General features: G+C 35.6%; 1 protein-coding gene across 5 annotated transcripts in view; it reads left to right on the top strand.

Annotated features, from left to right (window-relative positions):
- Window positions 1–26,918, top strand: part of LRRC7 (leucine rich repeat containing 7) — a 519,751-nt gene that overhangs the window by 214,132 nt on the left and 278,701 nt on the right. For all 5 annotated transcript variants that reach the window (XM_082356466.1, XM_082356465.1, XM_082356469.1 and 2 more), the window contains exons 4-5: window positions 2,659–2,776; window positions 26,108–26,186. In XM_082356466.1, the coding sequence (XP_082212592.1) occupies window positions 2,659–2,776; window positions 26,108–26,186 (197 nt within the window). The remainder of the gene's footprint in view (window positions 1–2,658; window positions 2,777–26,107; window positions 26,187–26,918) is intronic.

Raw genomic sequence — 26,918 nt, 5'->3', positions numbered from 1 at the left:
TTTAATTAGCTATTAGAGTTGCTGTTTTATACTATATTGAAGAATTACAGCTATTTCATGATCATTCTTTACATCATTTTCATTCAAAACTTGAATATTGAAAGAATCATTAAAATGTCTTCTTAATTTCTTTGCCACTTTATAGACATCATGACTCATATTCAAGAGTTCACTGCTTGTTTATTAAATTTAGATTCCACTGAGATTGTTTATCTGTCTGAAACTTCCAAACCAGTGAAGTACCACTCTCAGCTGGAGCTTAGCACTCTCTTCATTTTCTCTTTACTTATCTAAGTATACTTTCAAAGATATTTATGCAACATACACTATGTAAAAGACACTGTGCTAGTCACTTTGATATATACAAAGGTGAAACAGGTTGACACCAAGATGAATCAGACATGACTCCTGCCTTCAGAGACCTCTTCATCTAGAAAAGTAAGAAATAGATTATTATACAGGTATATTTCTGTTTCTGTATTAACATATAAATATTAATAATTGCTAACAGTTATCAAGCTCTTACTATGTGCCAAACACAGTTTTACACTTTTACAAGTAATTCATTTCATCAAATTCAAGGCCATTGATTATAAGAAACACCATTACCATTATTGTAGTACCACTAAGAAAAAAAAAACACTGCTTACAAATATAACAATGTTGATTGGAAGATGAATCCCAAACAGCAAAGATGTTAATACATGAAAAAGTGCAAGACTTAGAACTGATGACATATAGTAACTCATTTAATCCTCTCAACAATCCTTCAAGTTAGGCAATGTTATTGTCCCCATTTTACAGATGAGGAAATTGATAGAATTCAGAGATATTAGGTAATTTTCCCAAGATCACACAGCAAGTGAGTAGATAAGTGGGGATTAAATCTACATGAATCTGATTCCAAATGCCATGCTCTTAGCCTCTCTCAAGATCTTAGGATCTTGGATTCTCTTATGTAATAGGGTGTTCAGGAGTGCCCAAATCTTTTGTTCCTGATGTGGCTTCATTTAAAATTGAAGAAGAATATAGGGACCTCTAGTAATTCTTGAGATAAACTGAGTATTTAGTTGAGATGAGGCTTGAATTTGCAAAGCAAAAAACAGTTTTGAAAATAATTTGTCTGAATTTTACATAAAATGGTTATAATAATCAGACTAAAAAGTAGTTAATACATCTTACCAGTATCAGCCAAGAGGCAATTGATTTTTTTAATATATGCATCTATAACTAACCACATTGCATGTAGTGCAATGGTCCTAACAGAATGATAGAGACTGGACGAAAACTTAAATTAACTTTGGCCATGAGTGTAGGCATTTTTTTTTTCTATTTTTAAAGGGAAAATTAGTAGTTAGTGGAAACTATCCATCAAAGTTCTCTTTTTTAGACTTTATAAAAAGAAGTAGCAACATTTCTATGGAGAATATTGAAATCCTAGTACTACATGAAGTATTGCAAATAATCTTTGTAAGGAGCCAAAAGCAAGTCAGCCAAAAGCAAGAAACTACGTATTTTATCTTAAGTAATAACCAGCACAATCTATTTTTTAAAAAGCTAATGAGTTAAGAAATAACAACCACATACTACATTGTTTTGCCTATAAATTATGAATTACATTTAAGAACAAGCAACAGTTAAATGTACTGTGGGCCAATTGCATAGTCATGGATACCAGAGACTTCATCTGTGGAAATTCAGCAAAACACAATTAGAAATGTCAAACAGAAAAGATCTCATTAAGATAATTCTTCCAGAAATGAATCAAAAATTCTGTCCCAGCTGTTCAAGTCTTGAGTAGTCAAGTGAGATGGACATAGCTAAAAAATCTAACCATATTGTTTCCAGAAATGTGATACTGGAAACAACTACATAAAAATAACCAGATCACTAGAGTGTTTGTTAAAAATGAAGATTTTGATCTTTATCCCAGACCCACCATATCAGTACTTCTTTGGGTAAAGCCCAAGGACCCACATTTTAACCAAGCATCTTCACCCACCAATGATTAAAACCATGCTGGATTTGGGAACCATTGCATTAACACTTGACTCTTCCCCATCTAGTACTTTTGGATTGGTGGCAGAAGTGAACCAACCACTAGTGGTTATTTTTCACCAAGTATCAGAGATTAAATATTTCATTTGGTAGATATTTATGAAGCAGCGTGGGGACACACAAAAGAAATGTGAGCTCATGTATTCAACTGTATTGCAGTTCTTGCATGTCAGATAAACAACTGTTCAACATGATTAAATGGAAGTAATTTGTGGTTGTGGAGAAAGAGAATTGAGGTAATCCTGATAGCTGTGAGAATAAAAAGGACGGGGCTACTCCAGAAGTTATTTCAAAGAAAAAAATAAATCAATTGGTTCAGTGGCAAATTGAACACTAATGTTAAACAGAAGGGGAAAAGTAGAATACCTTGGGTGGTGAATGTGGGTAGCAGAGAGTAGGGAGGTACTAACATGGTGATGGAATGTGAAAAAACTCTGAAGAGAATCCAGAAGATGGGTGTGGAAGAAGGTGAGCCTTTTGGGGTTGGGCCCTTTTACTATCACATTTGTAAAGATGGTGAATTGAATTTTGTTACTAAGTTTATATATGAATGGATTTAACCAAATTGAGATCTAACGAATTATTATTTTCTTTTTACAGCAATTGTTCAACTGTCAAGCTCTAAGAAAACTAAGTATTCCTGACAATGACCTTTCAAATCTGCCAACCACTATTGCTAGTTTAGTTAACCTTAAAGAACTCGACATCAGTAAAAATGGTAAGATTCTCATTTCATTTCTAAATAGCTTGATTTTTTAACTGAAAATATGTTTTAATGTTTTCTCTTAGCAAATGATATACACTTTTTCTTTGATTTTGTTGCAACTCTAACTTAATTTTTGATGAAAAGCTAAATCCTGAATTATAAATCGAAGACAGAAAATTTCTCTCCCCTCTTACTAATGTCCCTGACTCACTCAGGCCTTATTTCCCTCTGCATTCAGATATGTGATTTAATCTTTTCTAGACTATTTTACTGACTTTACACTGCTTATTTTCCTCATTCTCAGGGTAAAATTTTTTCCAACATGTCTCAAGTATCACCTGCTCAATGAGGCCCACCCGTTAACCCTTCTTGGAATTGAATTCCCAGTTTCCTTTACTCTGCTCCATTTTTTCCCATAGCACTGACCATCTTCTCAATATATATGATTTACTGATTATTTATGGTCTTGTCTATCTTCTCCTGCCCCAAAATGCAAACTCCATTATGTGGCAGGAGGGATTTTACTCTGTTTTGGTCACTGATGTATCTCAAACGTTTAGAGCAATGCCTGGTGAATAATAAGTGCTCAGTAGTATTTGTTATATTTTTGGCCAAACTTGTTATGTCTGGTGATTTTGTTGATATTCATGTTGATGATCTTTTCTTCTAAATGTTTGTGGGAGTCTCCTGCATCCTAATATGTTCATTAAATCCTCATTTCCTTCCATACAAACTTGGCTTTCTGTTTTATTACAATAAAGCAAGGATCAGTCAAAAAGAGTTATGTCTAGGCACTACGAGGATATAAAACATGACCCCTTCATCATTAAGCTAGTCGGTTAAACTTTGTGTGTGTATGTATGTATTGCTTTGGTAACTTCCGTCAATATGCTTGGTGCCAAAGGAACAGGCATCAACAAAACAGATCCCTGCCCTTATGGAACTTACATTCTAGTACATGTGTTAGACATTAAACAAATAATTATGGATGATTAAATAAACAATTGAGTGTGAAGATACATTGGAGGTGAAGGATATGCATACTAGTAGGACATAATCCAGTCAGTGTAGTTAAGTTACCCTAAGAAATGATAACCAAGCCCAGACAGGACAAATAAGAGTTGTTATTCAATGGGTATAAAGTTTCATTTGTGCTGGATGAATAAATTCTAGAGATCTGCCATCCAACCAACATAGTGCCCATAGTTAACAATACAATATTGTGCACTTCAAAATAACTGGTCTTATTATGCACTAGAAGCAAACCCTATGTCCCTTCCTTGTTTTATTTTCTTAATAGTCTTTATGAGAAACTGACATACTATATTTTTAACTTGTTTATGTATTGTCTAGATTCCCCTAACTAAAATTAAAATTCAGTGATATTCTAATTTTTTATTGTTGTCTTGGTCACTGATACATCTCTGCTGCCTAAAACAGTGTGTGGCACATTGTAAGAGTTCAATAAAATTTATTGAATGAATTCACGAATGAATGGTCCTTCTGGAACATCAAACATTTGTTGAAATGTACCAGTTTAAATGGCTAGTGATTTCTTCAATTCAAGTCTATGAGAGTCATAGAAAAGTTTACAGTATCACTGGGGAAAGAAGACTAACACCTACAAATAATCAATGAATATCAGAGTTCAAGTAATGCATATGGCTTGAGGAATTCCATGAAGCACAGTAGCATCTGAATAAAGGAGAGCATTTCATTTGAAGGAAACAGATAGAGTGCATGGGACTTCCTTGGCAGTCCAATTGTTAAGACTCTGCACTTCCACTGCAGGGGGCACGGGTTCGATCCCTGGTCAGGAAACTGAGATCCCACATGCTGTGTGTTGTGGCCAAAAATAAATAAATAAATAAAATTTTCAAATAGAGTGCAAATGGGGGACACACACATCTTTCTATACCAACTTGATTTATCACTTAGAGGGTTTTCAGGAAGCCAATCCTAAAAGGACCATTTGCCGATTTAGAGAGAGAACAGCAACTAGATTTAGGCCCATTGAAAGATGACATAAAGGCCTACATTTATTCTTTTAAAAATAGATTTACAGGTCACATATTATTATGAATTGATAGTTCTGTATTTTAATAACAAATAATGCTATTTATATACATTCACACATCAAATTCTATTTTCAAATTACAATTTCTGAGAAATGTCATATGACCAAATATAACACATCCCTTGGCCTTCATGCAGGTTTGGCTGGATAGTTCATGTAAATAAAAAATCTATCTTGTTCTTAAAGAGAATCAGAAGAAAATTCATCACCAAATATAAACACAAAACTCCTAAGAAATATGACATTTTTATGAGCATTATAATCATCTCCTAGCGGTCCTCTTGCATCAAGAAATTTGTGTTGTCAATATGTAAACTGCAGGTTATACTCCTACTTAGAAGTAAGTCTGTGAGCATCATTAGAAGTCCTAGTAAGTAGTATTTAGGGGCTTTTAGACTTTTAGCTATGCTTATGATTGCTGTACTGTGGAAAAAGACAGAGCAAAGCATGGCAAATCATTCTGCAAGGTTAGTATAGTACAAAAGGTTTGATGAGCATGATGACATATCAGCCATTGCTAGAAGTGACACAAACAGTAAAAGATTTCAACACATCAGTCCTTTCACAAAATCATACCTAAAAAGCTGTCACTGAATTCTGTAGCAGAGACCTAGACAGTTACTTAAGGAGCGTAATACATCCTTTGGGAATCTGTCAAGTGAAGAAAGAGCAGATTGCAGAAAGTAAATGCAGTGTCAGCATCACAGTTTGACAAGGCTAGAATAGCCCCAGTGGAAAAGAGTCAAGTCATGAGAGAATATAATCAGTATTGGGATTTAGGGACAGAAAATGAATGTTTATTTGGAGGCAGGGACTCATGCAATTGCTAGTCAATCTAGGTAAACACTTGCCTGACTTGTGTTGGAATTTGATGAGTGACCCTTTATGAAATTAATTCAATTGGAGCCTGAAGTTAAATCTGATCTTGGTTGTGCCTGTGCCTCCAATCTTTACTTGTCATGTCTAATTATTCCACTTATCCTAATTCACCATTCCACCTTCCATAATTTAAAAATACTATTTTATATTAAAACCTTTAGATAAGTGAACTATTGTGGGCAGAAAGGTATCTAGAAATTTTTTGTGAATAGCTTTCACTACCTCTCAAATCACACTGCCAACGAACCCATCTCCCTTCCATTTCATCCCCAGGTAATGCCAAGCTATCATTCTCAAATGCATCAGGCTGGTTACTGTGACACAAGAAATGATACTATTTTCTCTGCCCAAAATATTTCTTCCTCCCACTGTTGTCCCTCATCAACCAGAGTCCTCTTCACCTTTAAAAAGACATCTCTGATGTTATGTATTCTGGGAAACTTTCCTGACATCCTATACACAAAGAGAATTAATTGCTTCTTCCTCTGTATATCTTTATACTTCCGTTTCATTTTGTAATTTATTTTTTTAATATTTCAAAAGGTAAATTTTATTTTATTGATATTTTCAAATTTTTTGGCTGTTTAAAAGACACAGTTTTTTATTATTGAAGTATAATTGATACAATATTATGTTAGTTTCAGGTGTACTACATAGTGATTTGACATTTGCATACATTATGAAATGATCACCAAGATGTCTAGGAACAATCTGTCCCCATACAAAGTTATTAGAGTATTTTTTTTTTAATTTATTTATTTATTTATTTTTGGCTGTGTTGGGTCTTCGTTTCTGTGAGGGCTTTCTCTAGTTGCGGCAAGCAGGGGCCACTCTTCATCGCGGTGCGCGGGCCTCTCACTATCGTGGCCTCTCTTGTTGCCGAGCATAGGCTCCAGACGCGCAGGCTCAGTAGTTGTGGCTCACGGGCCTAGTTGCTCCGCGGCATGTGGGATCTTCCCAGACCAGGGCTCGAACCCGTGTCCCCTGCATTAGCAGGCAGATTCTCAACCACTGTGCCACCAGGGAAGCCCCTATTAGAGTATTATTGATCATATTCCTTATGCTGTATATTACAACCTCGTGGCTTATTTATTTTATAACTGTAGGTTTTTACCTCTTATTCCCCTTCACCTATTTCTCCCAGTCCCCATGCCCTCCCCTCTGGCAATCACCCATTTTTTTCTCTGTATCTATGAGGTTGTTTTCATTTTGCTTTGTTTTCTAGATTCTAAACGTGAGATCATGCGGTGTTTGTCTTTCTCTATTTCACTTAGCATACTACCCTCTTGATCCATTCATTTTGTTGCAGTTTCAGAGATTTTTAAGGCTGAGTAATACTCCACTGTATATGTATGACACATCTTTATCTAATCATCTGTGGATGGACATTTCAGTTGCTTCCATATCTTTGGTATTGTACATAATGCTGCAATGAACATTGGGGTGCATATATCTTTTTGTATTAGTGTTTTTGTTTTCTTTGGAAAAATACCCAGAAGTGAAATAGCTGGATCATTTCGCAATTCTATTTTTAATTTTTTTTTTAAATTTTACTGGAGTATAGTTGATTTACAATGTTGTGTTAGTTTCAGGTATACTGTAATTTAATTTCTATATATCCCTATGTATTTGACAAGATTGTAAAACCCTTGAAGTCAGAGACTATCTTATTCATTTCTTTATTTGGAGCTACTAACACAATACCTATACATGGCAGGTGCTCAGTAAATGTCTGGTAGGTAAATAAACATTATACTTCTTTTAAAATATATATTTTTATATTATATTACATTAGGGACCCTGCATAGTGTAGGGTCCCCACCTCTTATACTGGGATCTGTTAAATGTTGTAACTGAGTGCTGGAAAAGACAGAAATGATGCTGCAATAAGTGATGAGTAACCACTAAAATCAGCTCCAACCTTCAATATAGAAATATATTTAATATTCTTGTTCTTGGGAGAATGACTACTTCATGTCAAGTTTTGACCTTTCCCTTGACTTTAGACTAGTATAGCCAACTGCAGGCTGGACATAGCTATAATATGTTCCATAAACACCTCCAAACATAACGTATTTAAAATGAAGCTCATCATCCACCCCAATCCGCTTTTCCTCCATTATATCCAGTTTTCTGTTAATGTTACTATTATCCACACAGATATTCAATGCAAAAATCCATTCTTTCCTTTGACTCCCATATGCATTAAGTCGCCGAATTCTACCAATTTTACTTCCTAAATGTATGTCTAGTCTGTTTCTTTCTTACCATTCCCATTGTTACCGTGTTAATTTAGTGTCTTGTCTCTTTCCAAGACTGGTTAACATAGCCTTCTAATTGGTCTCCCCCTCCCGTTATCGCCACCACCATTCCCAAACCTATCCTCCACAAAGTAGCTTCAGCACTTTCTAAATTGTAAATATGACTAGGTGGCTCTCCTACTTAAGATACCTCAGTTGATCTAGGCTAGAGCATAGGCTCCCTAACACAGCATTAAAAGTTCCCACAATTGACCACCTACACTTCCATTCCATCTGCACATCTCACAAAGATGATTTGTACTTTTTAACTTTATGGTCTAGATATTGAAGAGCTGCCTCAAATGTTTAATGCTGTTGCAATAACTCTGTGACTCTATTTATATAATTTCCTCTGCCTAAATCACCTTTCACACCTCTTTTCACCTGGTTCAAACTTACTTATCATTCAAAACTCAATTTAGTATTGAAAACACTTGACACTTAGTTATATTAAAATATTTAGGTAGGGACTTCCCTGGTGGTGCACTGATTAAGAATCCACCTTCCAGTGCAGGGGACATGGGTTCAATCCCTGGTCCAGGAAGATCCCACATGCCACGGAGCAACTAAGCCTGTGCGCCACAACTACTAAGCCTGCTCTCTAGATCCCGTGAGCCACAATTACTGAGCCCGCCTGCTGCAACTACTGAAGCCCACGCACCTAGACCTGTGCTCCACAAGAGAAGCCACTGCAATGAGAAGCCCACGCACAGCAAGGAAGAGTAGCCCCCGCTTGCTGCAACTAGAGAAAGCCAATGCGCAGCAACGAAGACCCAACACAGGCACAAAAAAAAAATCTACGTAGCTTTAATTTTTTAACAGTAAACATTTTAAGCATGAAGAAAATAATATGAGACACTAGTGTGCCCACCATGTAGATTAAAGTGATGGCATTTATTATAGATATAACACTCTAGCTTTTCTTTAATGAAACTTGTAAATTCTCATCTCCATCCCTTTTTCCTTCCTCTGAGTTAGTGTGTTTAAAATTTCAATGAAGTGCTAACGCATTGTGTGTGTTATTCTGCAAGTTTTCATTCTACATTATGTTTCTAAAATTTGTCCTTAATGATCAATGTGAATATAATTGCACCAGCATAGTACCAAAGTTCCCACTGCTCCATAGCCTTGCTAATACCTGGGGTTATTTGATATTTTAAATGTTGGCCAGTCAGATGGATATATAAGGATAGCTCAATATTTTAATTTATATTTCATTAATCACCAGTGAAGTTGGCATTTATTCATTTCTTTTTATTAGCAAGTGTAGAGTATCTTTCTCTGCAAATTGACTTTTTTGGTCCATTTTTACTTTGGATTGTTTGTTAGGTTCTTGGTGATTTGAAAGATTTATATACTGTGAACACTAATCCCTTATTGGTTAAATAGGTTACAAATATCACCTCCCAGTTTGTGGTTTGTCTTTTCGCTTTGCTCGGGATGCCATTAGTTGTAGAGAAGTTGCCAATTTTAATATACTAAAATTTATCACTCTTCTCTTTTGGGCTGTATTTTTACAGCTTATTTAAGAAATTCTTTCATATGCTAATATCATAAAGATGTTTGTCTACATTTTCTTCCAAAACTATTAGTTTTCTTTTCACATTTAGGCCTTTAATTCATTTGCAACTTATCTTTTGTGCTATATATTATCAAAATTTATTTTTTCCATATGAATAGATGATTAATTGTTCCATCAACATTTATTAGTCTCTTGTTTTCTCACTAATTTATGAATATACCTATTTTACATATAGAAGACATTTTCCAAACTCTTTGTCTTGCTCCATCAGCTTACTTGCCTATTCTTGTACCAATATCACGTTGTTCTAAACATTATAACTTCATATTAAGTTTTAATATTTGATAATACAAGTCTTCTTTCTTTTTAAAATGTGTCTCGCTGTTCTTGGTACTCAGTTCTTTATATAAATTTTAGGTTAACTTGTTGAAGTTCACAAACAATCTATTAGAATTTTTTTAATTGTCTTGAATTTAAAGATTAATTTGGGATGAATTGATGTCTTTGTGATAGTAAGTATTGTAATCCGTGAACATGGTACTTACCTCTAATTAGATCTTATTTTGTGTCTTTCAATAAAGTTGTGATTTCTTTCAAGAAAGAGCTGCACACATTTCATTAGAGTTATCTCTGAGTAGTTTTAAGTGTCTAGTTTTATAAATTGTATTCCTTCTATTTTTATTTATTTATTTATTTATTCCGGCCATGCTGCACGGTATGCGAGATCTTAGTTCTCTGACCAGAGATCGAACCCGTGTCCCCTGCAGTGGAAGCGTGGAGTCCTAACCACTGGACCGCCATGGAATTCGAGTATTCCTTTTAGAAATTTTAAGTAAATTTTAGTTGATCCTATATAGAAACATTGCTAATTTTGATATTTTGATCTTACAATCAGCCATGGTGCTGAAATGTAAGTTCTAATGTATAACCAGTAGATTCTTTTGAATTACTGTGTATAAAGTCATATCATCTGCATGTGACAATTTTCTTTTCTTTCCCATCCTTATACCTTTATATCTTCTTTTTTTCGAATTTTATTTATTTTTATACAGCAGGTTCTTATATACATATTAGTGTATACATGTCAATCCCAATCTCCCAATTCATCCCACCATCACCCCCATCCCACTTCCCCCCTTGGTGTCCATACGTTTGTTCTCTACATCTGTGTTTCTATTTCTGCCCTACAAACCGGTTCATCTGTACCATTTTTCTAGATTCCACATATATGCGTTAATATACGATATTTGCTTTTCTCTTTCTGACTTACTTCACTCTGTATGACAGTCTCTAGGTCCATCCACATCCCTTTATATCTTCTTGATCACTTTTTTATAAGTTATAATTTCCTGGGAAATAATCTATTCCATCATCCAGATGTTCAATTTTATTGTAAAACATTGTCAATAGACTTCTTTTACGTGTTTTATAAATCTCTACCATATCCATGGCTGTTTCTTTCTTTGTATTCTTAACGTTTTTTAATTGTTCCATCTATCTTGTATGTTTTTATCTCCCATATGGCCAGAGGTTTTTCTACTTTACTAATCTTTCAAATAATACTTTTTTGACTTATTTGTCTCAATACTGGTTGGTTGGCTGGCTTTTTTAAATAATTAATTTCTATTTTTCTACTTTATACTGCAGCTTTTTTATTATGCCCCTCCTACTTTCTTACAGTTTACTCAGTTGTTTTTAGTATTCCAATAAACTTGCAGCTTTTTTAGTTATCATACTATTTTTATTGAAATATGTTGCAGACTACATAGTCTGGATGATTTCTCTTTATTCATTGACTTTCACATTGTGGCCTAGGATATGGTCAATTTTTAAAATATTCTTGGTTGCTTGTGATAAAAATACATATTCTCAGATTACTGAGTACAGGCTAGGGATCATCTAATAATATTCTTTATTCTTCACTACATTATAGGCTTTTCTAGGACAAATACTGTATCTTAGTGATTTCTATATGCTTGAACATTGAAAGCAGATTTCAACCTCTTGTGTTCAATAAAGATTCTAGTCTTTCTTTTTAAAAATAAGTACATTAACCTTTATCTTTCTTGAGAGAGAGAGAGAGAGAGAGATAAATAAATATTCATGCTGCGTGTAAATCATCCTTCCTCTCTAAGGAAAATTCCCAAAAATTACATACAGCAATCCATGGGTAAATCATTGGCTTTCCATGCCAATGGATCTTTTATCCTTTCTTCCTCAGATCTTAATCCAACAGTAAAACTATAATCTTATGTCCATCAGAGATAACTGCATTTTATGATAGTGTGGTATCTGAATAAATAGTCTATTCCTGTTTGCAGAGCTGATACATGGTCATAATGGAGTAAATTGTTTTGTATGATAAAGCAAGATAATGAATGATAAGGTTTAATTGGGCAGTGATTCAGTTTTAAGCTGATTGTTGATTTGTCATAGCTTCAGAGAGACTATGACACTCTAATTTAAGGACTTCAATGAAAATGAATTAATGTGAAAATGCTTCCTAATTCTGCAGCAATTAAGTGATTTTTCTCTCATCCTCTAAAACTTATTTCTATACAAGAATGAATTTGAACAGCATCATAGTGGGCCAAATCACTGTTGTTAGTTATAATGAAAGGCGATCAGAGTTGAAGGTATTATTATGTGTTTTACTGACTTGCCAATTATTCCACCCATTCCCCAAATGCATACAAAACACTGAAGACAAATAATATCTTCAGCTTTCAGTGAAGAGGGGGAGTTTCTCTCAAACACACTAGAGAAAGAAGATATGGGTAACCAGTTAAATGATGAAAATCTTTAAAATTTTGAGCATATTCAGAAAAGAATAGAGACTCTAGTAGTGTATATATAAATTCTTAAGGAAGTCTATTTTGGGATGCCTTATGTGGGTTGGGGAGAAATTATTACCCTGCAGTTGTTTTCAATTAGCAATAAATATGCTCTTTGATGTTTGGCAAATCATTAGGCCATTTGTTTAGAGTAAAACTTATTATTTTGTCCTATTAAATACCTCACTTTCAATGCTCTTAATGTGCTATTTATCTGAAAATCACTAGCACTTCCCTCACTGTAAGACTACTTTCCTTTCTACAGAGTCTACTTCTGCCCAAGATTATAGTGTTAAAATAGAGGATTGACTCCTCTATTTCCATAGAGGAATATGATGGCAACAAAAACCAAGTCTGTTCTCCTGCCACCTTCTTAGCTAGATGCCAGGATTTTTAACTCTTTCTAATGTCTTCATGAGGAAATAAAACCAACACATAATTTTTATATGTGTTGCCAGCACTTACTCCATGGGGGATAGAGCTTCCAATCTGGTAATATATTTAAATATAAGGGAGAAAGGAACTGCTCCCCCCCCACCTCATCCTTCTGACGTCTGTGTTGGGCTCTGTAACCTAGAGTCAGCAGAGTCTTTCCTGAGCTGATTGATTAACCTGTCTTCGTGTGCCCCAGTAATTCCTAGAACTTGTAAAATAACAGAATTGAACTGGCAATGAAGCATTGTGAGTCCTCTCTCTCTACTAGGCCATACTCCCTCGCAGCTTCAGGATAAACTCCTGAAAAGAGCTGCTGCACCTTGCACTGTTTCTAGACTCACAACAGCCACTCTCAAAGTGCAGGCATAGTAAGTGCTCAGTAAAGCAGTTGACTGATAATGACTGAAAAAAAATCATTAGCCAAAAATGAGGTAAGATTATTAAATAGGTCCATTTAATATAGTAGTGACTCAATATATTTGTTGTTGAAGCGGAGGGAAGGTGGGGAGGGCAGGTGTCATTTTAACTCCTTTTGACTAAGTCTTATTCATTCCTCTATAAAAGAACTTGTTGGTCAAGGTCATAAAGATTTCTCAAAATTTTCTCTAGACAGACATGTCCTAAAGGCAGAATCAGTTGCATGATTGCCTCAAAGTATTGATTACTTCACCTGCATTTGGCTTTTCTCTTTATAATGCCACTAAAATAGGCAGAGTCTTACAGGAGACCTTTAACTCTTCTTGCTTGGGTTCCTCCTGAGTTCTTGGCTCCCTTCACTTGAAGGGTTGGAGGTAAAGCAAATCATTCCAGTCTGTTTGTTCTTTTCTCTCTCTCTCTCTCTCTCTCTGTGTCTTTAATATATGACTGGCCTGTACATTTTCTCCCAAATTTACTAACCTAATTGCTGGATGCTTTTGCTTTCTCCCATATAATAGACTGTGTCTCTGAAATCTAACTCTAATCAGTACTTCCTACATAATAGAGTATTGCCTCATTTACCAGATATCCTTGGGGAATGTGGGTTTATACACAAAATAATTTTCCAAAAAAAATTACAGTTTATCCTTTTACACCTCAAATTTTAAAATTTTATTTGAATCATTCTGAATGGAAATTATTCCAAAAATGTTTCATATCACATTATTTTCTTTCAATGAGTATAATGAATGCAATTGAACCTTTCCAGGTTGACTTGAGTTCATTATGGTTTGTGTTATTAAATTTTTTTAGTATGTGTAGACGCTTTCCTCTACACAAAATAAGAATGGTAGACTTTAAGAGTTCTGGTATTAACTTTGTAGTTTTTCCCATCACCTCCTTTATTATCAGACCATGAGTTATCAAGTCTTCATATCGACATTCTGCCTATTTTGAGTAACCCCCTCTTCTTATTTGTTCCTTCTAATAGCTATTGGTTGAACTATATATAAAGAGGACATAGATTTGGAACTAAGCTTATAACACTTGTCAGTATAATAAATTCAGAAATAAAGAACATTATGACCTGAGCAATGCACTCAAAGTTCCAGAAAGTTGATAGTATTATCTGAAATTTGACCAAAGGTAATCAGAGAACAAATACAGTTTACAGTGCCCCTATAAGAATGCCACATGGTCAATCTTGAGTATGCATTAAACTCAGAGTTCTAGAAAGATGGGGCTGTTTGTATTTGACCTGGAGAGTATGTATGGAACAAATCCAATATATTGTGCTCTATTATGAATGTTGCATTGTCAATTTTGAGTAGCTAAAATTTATACCCTCAAATAGTTTAAATCCTGGATTTGATGGAGGCAGCTTAATAAACATATAACGTGATAGTGTTTGGAATAAGCTTGGCCTGGTTTCAAAACCTCCGAGCCTCGGTTTCTTCATTAGTTTAAATAGCAATAATAAATCATCTTATAAAATTGTTTGGAAGATGAACTAAAGAAAAGTGCTTATAATGTTTCCTCAGTAAATTCCATTCTTTCTGCTCCTAAAACTAATCCAATTTACTAGATATCCGAAAACCTGCCTGCTTTCTCAAAATTGAAAAAAATATATAAAAATTGGTATCACATTTAAAATATCAGATGAAAATATTAAAGTGTTATCAATATATATCCCTCCTTTTTTATACAAACTATAAAATTAAGGTTTTAATCGTTTTTCAGCCTATGGCACTTACATCATAGGGTAGACCATTTGGGCTGATGATACCTCTAAAATTCAGAGAATTCAGAGAAGCATTTCAAAATGCACTATCTATAACTATTATCATGTGTACAGGTTTATATAAAATTTGTAAAGTAATAAACATAAACTTTAATGCATTTGAGAGAACACTAAATCATTTAAAATTTGGTATTTGTAGGAAGTCCTTTATATTATTTTTGTATGAAAAGAGTTACCTGTTTAATCTTAGAAAAGGTAATTTGAATCTAAAGCATCTGTACTTAAGATCGTGTGTTTCTTTCCATGTTTGTAGTGTTTTATTTCATTGCTTCAGGATATTGATGCAAAGATATAATTAGATCCAATTTAATAGACACTTGCTCAGTTTCTGTTGTTTTCCTAGGTCTGATCTAGGTACTGTCAGGAATATCAAGAAATTGAATGTCAACTGACTCCATCCTCCTATCTTTCCAGAACACTCCCTCTTATACCACTCCAACCCTCCTTTGACCCCATCAGAACTACCAATCTATTAGTACCACCACCTTTTCATGAATTCTCTCAACCTTGATGTTTGCTCTGCCCTTTTTGCATGGCTTGAATTTTGTGGTCAGTCAGCAAATGACCCCCTTGATACCTTTGCTTCTCTTTTATATATCTATGTATGCTCAGTAAAATTACAACCCTGACTGAATCCAGCTCTCTACCTATGGCTGAAAAGATCTGGAAGAAAACAGTCACACTGATTGATATGACTTTAAGTTCATGATTGCAGTTCTGAAGTGGAGCCTTAATGCTTCCCAACAATCATGTTGTACTTTCTTTGTCTATTGATGCTCATTCTCTTCTGGTAACTATTTCACATGTTCTCTTCTGTCTTCAAACTCCCACATCTCCTGTCCCATGTTCATGGTTATTTATCCTACTCCACTGAGAAAATCAAAACTCTCGAAGGATAATTTCCAGACTGTCACCATCCTATCAATTCATCTACCAGCATCTGCACCCATATTCTCTCATTTCTGCCAAATTAGTACAGGTAAACTACTCCTGTTTCTCTCTAAAGCCAGTCTCTCCACTGGATAACCATTCCCTCTTGCTGACCCATGGATATCACTGTAGAAATTATCCTCAGTCTCTACCATATCATCAAGATTTTCCTCTCTACTTGTTTATTCTAATCAGTATACACACATGCTATTATGTCTTCTGTCCTAAAGAAAATTTCTTGGATTTTCTTCCCTTAATAGTCCCTCACCCCCTTGCAGCAAAAGCTCTAGATGGAGTTGTCTATATCCTCTATCTACAATTCTTTCCTCTCATCCTCTCTTAAACCCACCCCAGTCTTTAAACCCTCTACTCCAAAACAATTCCAGATGAGGTCATACAGATCTCCTCATTACTAAATCCAAAGGCAATATTTGGTCATCATCTTTCTTGACCTAGCAACATCATTTGAAACAGTTGAACGCTTCTTCCTACTTTACACATTTTCTTCATTTGATTTCTAGGATTCAATACTCTTATTTTTCCTCCCATCTCACTGATTGATGTTTTTCAGTCTCTTATGTTGATTCTTCCTCTTCTCCCCAACCTCATTTTGGAGTATTTCATGGTTCAGCCCCTTGTCCTTTTAAATTCATTATCTACATTTACATCACTGGTGCTCACATTTTGTCTTATGGTTTAAATACTGTCTAAATCAGCGGTTCCCAACATTTTTGGCACCAGGGACCGGTTTTGTGGAAGACAGTTTTTCCACAAACCGGGGTGGGGGTGGGGATGGTTTCAGGATGATTCAAGCACATTACACTTATTGTGCACTTTATTTCTATTATTATTACATTGTAATATATAATGAAATAATTATACAACTCACCAGAATGCAGAATCAGTGGGAGCCCTGAGCTTGTTTTCCTGAAACTAGATGGTCCCATCTGCGGGTGATGGGAGACAGTGACACCCGAAGTGTGTTGCTATGTCCAATCTACTCCGTAATCTCGTTTTGGTTGCTGTCACTGCAGAAAACCCTGCTTCACAAAGATAGGATGTTGGAAATTGAAGCAGGCTTTTCAGTACTTTTATGGCAATCTCAGGTTATTCTGCCTTGACTTTAATCCAGAACCTATGGAGATCTGAAGTTGTCTCAAACATACTTTTAAGGCCACCATCATTTATGATCTCAAGCAGTTGATCCTCTTCTAGCACAGAGAAAGTCGATTCACCTGGCTTATGCACAAATGGGTCATGGATCCATTCCTTCCCAGTTCGGAGGTCTTTTGTGGTTGGGAAGTAATACTTAAACTCTTTTGAAAGCTGAGATAAGTGATCATGCACCAGCTGGGAGAAAGAAGGCCCTGGCTCCGTCTCTTTCAAAATCTCTGCTAATGTTTGAAACATGTCAAAAATCCCAATGTTCACTCATCGCCCCCATAATTCCAGTTTGGCTTTGAATGCAACCACATTATCTGCCGACTTGAACACACTTGTCGTTCTCCCCTGAAGTGACAGATTGAGTTCGTTGAGCAGGTTGAATATGTCACACAAGTAAGCAAGATTTGCGACCCCTTCTGTGTCACTGAAATGTGCTGCTAGTGGTGACTGTTTTTCTGAAAGAAATCTCTGGAGTGGCTCTCATAACTCAGAAACTCTGGCCAGTGATCTACCTTTAGAAAGCCATCTCACTTCTGTGCATAAGAGAAGACGTGTGTGCTCTGCGTCCATCTCCTCACAGAGCTGCAGGAACAGACGTGAGTTAAGGCATGTACTTTAATGTGGTTGATAATTTTAATCACATCCTGCAAAACGTCTTTAAGTTCAGGTGACATTTTTTCGGATAGCCAGCATTTCTCTATGGATGACACAGTGTGTAGACTCACATTCAGAAGCGACCTCTTTGACCTGAGTAGTGAAACCAGAAAGCCGTTCAGTCATGGCAACCTCTCTGTCCGTGCATATACCAGCACAGAATGACCAATTCAGTTTTCCTGACATGTAATCATTCAAAGACTTGAATACTTTTGCAGCTGTGGTGTTGGTTGGCAACAAAAGTGTACATAATGTATCCTCATGCTCATCCACCTGAAAAATCCATGGCACAAAAACAAGCATTGTTGCCTTGTCGTCAACATCGGTAGACTTGTCAACCTGGATGACGTACCACGGTGACTCATTAATCCTCTCTAACAATTGTGCCTCAATATCCTCTGCTATTTCATCAATTCGTCTAGTTATGGTGCTAGACGATAGAGAAACACGTGCCACCTTTTGAACTGCAGCCTCTCCTAAAAGTTCACGACAAATGTCCCTAACAGCAGGCAGGATCAACTCTTCACCGATAGTAAAGGGCTTCTTAGCTTTAGCAATGCGGTTAGCCACTAAGGCTGCTGCTCTCAGTGCAGACACATTTGATGAAGTGGCAGCATTCAATAATTGCTTCCATTCTTCGTGTTCATGTTTTTCCTCTTTTGAAAAACTCCAAAGGTTTGTCTTTTAATGAAGGGTGCTTGGTCTCCATGTGGCGAAGCAGTTTTGAAGGTTTCATGGCTTCGTTGGATAGCCAGTCGCCACATACTATGCAACGCGGGCTTGGAGTATGTGAATCAACTGTTGCAATGAACCCGTAATTTAAGTAGGACTCTTGGTATTTTCTTTTAAATGCAGCTTTCTTTTTGTTGGCAGTCTTAGAGTCTTCTGCTATCTCATCATTGGGTCTTTCCCCCTTTTCAAAGAAGCTCTCCAGTGATGTTTGTTTTTTACTCATTTTGACTAGGGTTAGCTTGTGGGCTTACCAAAACTGTGACTGAGACAACTGTGCAGTGCTGAAAGAGGCGTGGATGGAAGTGGTAAATAAAATAATGGGCGAGCCACACATGGACTAAAATAAGTGTCGGATTCTGACTTAAAGCCTATCACCAGATGCAGCTGTACAATTGAGGTACATCAACTCACTTGCCACTATAAAGCCTGCCATCAGATGCAGCTTGTCACTTGCCACTCACTGATAGGGTTTTGATATGTCTCCAAGCAATTTGTTTATTATGGTCTCTGTGCAGTCAAACCTCTCTGCTAATGATAATCTGTATTTGCAGCCACTCCCCAGTGCTAGCATCACTGCCCCAGCTCCACCTCAGATCATCAGGCATTAGATTCTCATAAGGAACACGCAACCTAGATCCCTCACATGTGCAGTTCACAGTAGGGTTCGTGCCCCTATGAGAATCTAATGTCGCTGCTGATCTGACAGGAGGTGGAGCTCAGGCGGTAATGCGAGTGATGGGGAGCGGCTGTAAATACAGATGAAGCTTCACTCCCTCACCCACTGCTCACCTCCTGCTGTGCGGCCCGGTTCCTAATAGGCCACAGACCGATACTGGTCTATGGCCTGGGGGTTGGGGATCCCTGATCTAAATGATAATGAATCCTACATCTTGAAATTTACAGTCTAGACCTCTCTCCTAAACCCATCTGACATCTTCTCTTAGAAATCTTACAGACATCTCAAATTACACATGTCCAAAAGTGAACTATTTATCTTCTTTCCAAAACCTATTTCACATATTGTTTTTCCCATCTAAGTTCAAGATAACTCCTTTATTCAAGTTGCTTAAGACAAAGAACCTGGAGTTGTCCTTGATTTCCTTTTTTCTTTCATACTCTTCATCCAATCCATCATGCTATCCTATTGGTCTTATGTTCAAAATTCATCCAGATTTCACTCACTTCCTTCTCTCTCCATTGCTACCACCCTGATGCAAGCCACCATCAATTCTCCTTATGGTTTATTACAATAACACCGAATTGACCTCCCTTTCAGAAAGACCACTCTACTCAGGAGCCAGAGTGATCCTCTAGAATTATAAATCAGACTATATCACACATCCTTCAATGTCTATTTCATTCAGAGTAAAAACCATTCTTATAATGGCCTGAGAGCCCCTACATGAGTCGACACCCCCGTCCCCATCATACACCCCTTATTACTTCTCTAACCTAATTCTTTGCTACTCTTCTCTTCCTCACTGTGTTCCAGTCACGCTGGCCTCCTTGCTATTCCTAGAATACACCAGGAATAATTAATCTTCACTGTCTATTCACTCTGTCTAAAATTCTCCTACTGTCCACCTTCAGTTTCCAGATATCTGTATTCCTATCTCTCTCGCCTTCTTCAAGTCTTTTCTCAACTGCCATCTTTCCAATTAATAAGGCTTACCCTAATCACCCTAGTTAAGTTTGAAATCTTCAGGCATTTCTGATCTATCTTTATTCTGCTCTAATTCCATTTTCCATAGCATGTCTCAAAAATTAAATACTATTTAATGTATTTCATGTGTATGCTAATTATCTCTATGGTTTATTGTATGTGTTCCTTTGCCAGAATATAAGCTCCACAAATGAAGAGAATGTATCCATTTTTCTTACACTGTATCACCAATGTTTAATACAATTTCTAACACAGAGTAAACACTCAATAAATATTTGTTGAATGTTGACTTTCCCTTTTAGGGACCTTATAATTAAAATATCAGGGAACCACATAAGACAAGATGATAAAGTGATAATTCTTCAATTTATAACCATATATTGTGTCTCATTATTTTTCAGTCTTATTTAATTTCAGAAAGAATACAATCTAAAACGCTAGTCTTAAGAAGAGAAGGTCATATGGACTAAAATAGTTGAACAAACTTTCACGCAGATGATAGAATTTAAATGTGTTTCTATGGATAATATTTAGATTGAGGATTCAGATGAAAGAGTGGACAGGGACAGCTAAAAATTATAACACACTATTTAAATATATTCAAAGAGTGATATTAAAAGATAGCTATATGTTATAGAAATGTCTTACACTCAGGTTTGCCTTTAAAGGATTTTCCACTTATGACATAGGAATCAGTGTTGCTTTTGCTAATGTTAGGTTCTATATTTGATTATCACAAATTTTTGCCACATTTAGATTCCATACTTATCTACTGTATTGGGAAAAATATTTGCTTTCATACTTTAATACCAACTTAAAACCAACTTAAAGTCTAACACAATTTTAGTGACATTTTTGTTTTGATTTTTTTCATTTTGACATCAATAATCTTTTTATAATTAAATAAAGTTGAAAACTATACTACTTACAGATTTAAGATTCTCCTGTCAAGACTTGGTTGCCTGCATTAGTAATAGAAAGGGTAGTCTAAATAAAAATAATTAACTGAATATACTAAAATCTAAATGTAGCCATGACTTTCAACTTCTCCCATGTTAAGAAAGAAAGAGCCACATTTGATGATTTCAGAATTCTCCCCTTTTCCTTCTTTGGTGGAAGAATGGCTGAGCACTGCAATGGTCAAATGGAGACAGCAGGAAATAGAAAAATAAAAGCTCCACAAAGTGGATTAGTTCTTGAATAATTAAAAGTTGAGCAAGCAGGAGCTTTCTCAACCTAATTCTTTTAAAAGGGGAACGACAAAGAAAAAAATCAGATAAAGTAGACTTTTACATCTTTCCTTCCTCAAGATATTAATAGCTTATTAACATAATTTTGCATAACTCCATTGCATTGAAAGCTTTGTTTACAAGGTGTTTTAAGTTCAAAATGCAGAAATGCTATTTCTCATTTGTCAGAATTTCTGTGAACATATTTAAAATAGATTTTATGGCATAGTTACTGAAGTGAATGTATTGCGAAAATATTACCACAGTGTCCTAATTTGAAGGGTAAATATCTATTGATGTCATCTGATATTTGTGAATGAGGCAATTGTTCATTTTTTTAAACTAAATATATCATTTTGCCTGTAAAACACAGTGCTTCCAGTGTAATTATTTCAGAGTACAGTCTTTATTTGTTGTGCAACCTAGGTTTGAATCTAAGCTAGATACAATGAGCTTGAATCTCCAGGATTCCCAAAAGAATTGAACTTATAATGCCTTTAGAAGAGAATTTCTTATAAGCCTGTGTTAGAAAATTTATGTGATGTCTCAACTGAAAAATAGGGATTAAAACTTGAGTTGCATGGCCTACAAATACTTGAATCTGTTTTTTACAGTAATCACAAATAAAAATGGCTGGAATAAGATAAATTGTTAAAGTGAAGTCCTATCTCTGGATGCATAATTTGAAAATCAAAACAAAGTTAATCTTAAAAAAATGTGTGTGTATGAACTTTTTTAGAATTGAATAGTGTGTGTATATTTATATATATATCAATATATATGTGTATAAATATAGGTATATATAACCTTTTTAAAAATCAAACACACTGTGTTTCAGAGGACCAGACAGACCAATCTCAAAAATTGGTTAATAAAAATGTGAGCTGTACGGGGAATTCCCTGGCGGTCCAGTGTTTAGGCTCCGCGCTTTCACTGCCGAGGGCGCGGGTTTGATCCCTGGTCCGGGAACTAAGATCCTGGAAGCCGCTTGGCACGGCCAAAAATAAATTAAAAAGAAAAAAAAAAGAAAAGAAGCAAGATGCTTAAAAAAAATGTGGGCTCTATATTTTTAATATAGTAACATAATAAAGAGGAACTGTAAACAATTTTAATCAGTAATGTAATAAAGTAACATAATAAAGAGGAACAATAGACATGGTGTTAAAAAAAATTAAATAAATCCCACCTATATTCGTTCCCATCTATAAACATCCATTAGGTATTTAAATAAGTCACCTAATCTTTGTGGATGCGTGATTCTTCATCCATAAAATGAAAATAATATTGCCTAATATATCTTCCTCATAGGATTATTAAGAGAATTAAATTATTTTATACAGTGGCATAAAGAAATGTAAGTTAACTTTCCTCTTATTAACACATGAATTTTATCTAGTATTTATTAGATACTTATTAAGTGGCTGACATGATACTAAGTGCTTTACAACATGCTATCTAATAATCCGAACAACCCTTTGAATTAGGCAAGAAATGAGAAAGTGACGTTCAAATATTAAAATGTCTGACTAAGATTACACAGCTAGTTAAGTAACAATACTGAGATTAGGTCATCCTTCCAACCCGTGCTTTTAAATACTATGCTTTAGTACCTCTCCATGTTTAGACTGAACTATAAGTTAAAGATATGCTCTAAGAACTTTTCCTAAAGTCTAAGGTCCATATATTGGTATATATGGTAAAGTTCCCCTGGCAACCTATTTTTCCAAATGTGTTCTGACTTTCATAAGCAAATTAAGCAGCTATAAAAACCTCTACAAAAATACAAAAATATTGCTCAGCGTAGACTAGTTATATATGTTTATATATTTACATTATAACATACAAATATTTATTTATAAATATATGTTTATTATTTACTTCCCATCTGCAAGAGCATTTATTGCAGCTATTATATTGATAAGATATTGAGATATTTTTTCAGCACACTAATTCCTACCTCTTTGTTGTTCTTTTAGGTAGATAAATTTTACAAGTTTATACTAGCCAGCTCATCTCGACATGATTGTTGGTTCCTTTGTTGACGGACACCCTCTGCTTCTATTTGTTTCTAATAATTATAGATAACATATATTCAGCACTTTGTGCCAATTACTTTACTTGCTTTATCTCCTTCAATCCTCTCTGCAACTCTCTGATGAAACCATTCATATAATAATCATATTTCAGAGTAAGAAACTAAGACATTGAACATTTAAATGACTTGCCTAGGGTTATCCAAACAGTAAATTATAAAGTTGGGATTCCATTTTAATCCAATGGACTCTTCTCTGAACAATTTTAAGTTTAACTGTAAACAACATGAGTTTTTTTTGTTTTGTTTTGTTTTTAACAAATAATGTGGTAGCATTTTCACCACAGCAGGGAATTCCATTTTCAGCAGAAGATAAAGAGATACACTACAGTCTTTTCTTTAAAATCGTACTTTAATTTGCTTCTGCTTCCATGTCTTGGTTTACACATAATTTCAGGAAATATCATCCTAATGCAGGCACCTGTGGAGATAAGGCATCAGGCACACTGGCTTGTAATGAGCCCAGATAGGTAACTGGGCAGAAAAAGCTAAAGGGAGAAAAGAAAAAGCTTTATACTCCTGTTGGTTGCAGATATCCAAAGTGACTATGAATGCTCAGGGGAAAAGTTGAGGATAGCTAAGGGTTATGTTATTGACTTCTGTGCCATTTTGTTAACCTCTAGTTAATAAGGGCAGCTCTAGGTGTTATGACCTTTCCAAAAAGGGTAATTGCTTTTCTCATTCAATTCATATGTAATGGTGCTCCTAAACTTCCTTGGGTTTTTATTAAGAAGGCAAAATACTTCAGCAATAATTTTAGGACAGCACAGTTTCTGGTGAATCTTCACATAGAGAGAAGTGGCATGAGAAACACCTCCACACCATCTTTCATACCCTCACTTTGCATTGGTAAATGACTTGTTTGGTTTGGCTCTCCTCCTGCTGCTTCTCTGGACCTTGAAATCCTGTGGACATGGTGATCTAGGTCAACAGAATCTAGGAAGGTGGAGGGTTTTCTTTCTTTTTTTTTTTTAATTTTTTTATTTTATTTATTTATTTATGGCTGTGTTGGGTCTTCGTTGCGTGCGGGGGCTTTCTCTAGTTGCGGCGAGCGGGGGCCACTCTTCATCGCGGTGCGCGGGCCTCTCACCATCACGGCCTCTCTCGTTGCGGAGCACAGGCTCCAGACGCGCAGGCTCAGCAATTGTGGCTCACGGGCCTAGCCGCTCCGCGGCACGTGGGATCTTCCCAGACCAGGGCTCGAACCCGTGTACCCCTGCACCAGCAGGCAGATTCTCAACCACTGTGCCACCAGGGAAGCCCCAGGGGTTTTCTTTCTTGATCATCTATCATCAAAAAGTTCAACTAAATCCTACCACAAAGTGTTCCTTATCCTTCTGTCATATATGAAGTACTTGGCAGGACTAGTACTTCATAGACATTTTTTTAAACGCTTAACAATAGTTTCAAAAATTGAGGGCAAGCAGTACTGCAGGGATATAGGAATGGCTTCATAGAGTTGTTTTCCCTTCTAATTTTTGTAGGGCTTATTTCAATCATCCTTCAGTATCTGTGGGAGATTGGTTCCAGAAAATACCAAAACTGGTTGGTTCCCTGCAGATACCAAAATCCGCAGGTGCTCAAGTCCCTTATATAAGATGGCGTAGTATTTACATATAACCTATGCACATCCACCTGTATACTTTAAATCACCTCTAGATTATTTATAATACTTAATGAAATGCAAATGCTACGTTAATAGTTGCCAGTGCGTAACAAATTCAAGTTTTGCTTTCTGGAACTTTCTGAGTTTGGGTTTTTTTTTTTTATATTTTCTACCTGCCCTTTGTTGAATCCGTGGATGTGGAACTCGTGGATATGGAGGGCCAACTCTATGTTTAATTCATTTGTATCAACTGATTGAAGCATCCTCCACGTCTTTTATTCCTCTGAATAAAATCCTAATTTATGGATTGGGTTTTGGCTTACTGATTTCCAGTAAGAAAAACTTGTGTTTTTCTGTCACATAGCCAACAGCACAACTGTGACAGCAGTTGAGCAGTTCTCCAAGGGCAGTCAGCCAGGCTGGCTACCTCAGAGACTCCAGAGAGGACCCCAGGAAGGGTTGCTCACCTTGTCACCCTTTCAGGCAGATGTAGAGCTGCACTCTGTGCCAAAGAAGAGATGCATAAAATGTGTTAGAGCTTCTTAATAGTTTGGGGATATCTATCGGTTTTGTGAATTCTCCTTAGGTATCTTTACATTGTACATGTTCAATCTTCTCAATCTTACAAAATGAAGGGAGTAAAGATTTTATTTTCTGTTTTCTTATATCTGCTGATTTCCCCTTTCTTTTGTAGCAGCACTATAATAACTAAATAATCCCAACCATTTTAATTTCTTTAGATTAGTAAACAGCCAAGGTATATCCTATGCTAAATTGTTCTCAATTTTATATCTAATTTCCAATTATTACTATCATAAAATATTATTTAACACTCATATTTTATTTTTTAAATGTACGTATATTATATAACACTAACGTATTATATTAATAAGTTATTATTCTTACATGTGATTACCCATATGGTGTTTACACTGTGTATTTAATTAATTATTCTTAATATTAAAACTATTGTTTAGTATATTTTATGTACTATTTTCTTAATTTTAGGTGTACAAGAATTTCCAGAAAACATAAAGTGCTGTAAGTGTTTAACAATTATTGAAGCCAGTGTCAATCCAATTTCTAAGTGAGTATGAGTGATTACATTTTATTTATCTTTATGTTTCCATTGGATAATAATGTACCAAGATAAAGGAAACTCACATAGTAAATGAATTTTAAATGCTGTATTTAAAATTCAATTTAATAGAATGATGGGAAAGGAATAATCAAATCAGGATAGTTCAATAAAAGATGAGTAAAAGCATTGCTGAGTAACAATGAAGGCCTAATTGGCACAACATGGCATTACTTTGAAGGAAACCGTGTCATCATTTTTTGTGGTTCTGAAGCAACATTCCATGGAAGAGCACCAAAACTAAGAAAACAGTTATTAGTTATGGTCATGCTGGAAAATTAGCATCAAGGTTCTGATGAAAGTTCAAGAGAGTGCAAGTGTATAAGGTGCATGCAAATAGCTGATCATGTGATTCAAGGTGGAAAATGAATGAAGTATGATCAGAAAAAGGGAATACTGTATTTAGGTACCAGATATCACAGGAAGAGCAAAAAGACAACTCTGTGAGGATAGCCTAGTGGAAGACATGGATGGTAAAAATGCTGTGATCAGAAATAGGGTATCTGTGTGTCATGATCTGTTAGTAGAGAAATGCCAAGGGAAAGTGAAACCCAGCATGTGACCATGTTTCAAATTACGATATGCCATAGTGATAGAGTGTATTGTGGAATCAAGTAGGTCAAGAAACCATGAAGTGAATGGATTGGGTAAGCCCCGAACCTGAATGTTAAAGTCACTTAT

This window comes from Balaenoptera borealis (assembly GCF_965194805.1).
Source record: "Balaenoptera borealis genome assembly, chromosome: 1".
NCBI classification, from domain to species: Eukaryota; Metazoa; Chordata; class Mammalia; order Artiodactyla; family Balaenopteridae; genus Balaenoptera; species Balaenoptera borealis.
This window is presented reverse-complemented; position numbering and strand designations above follow the sequence as displayed.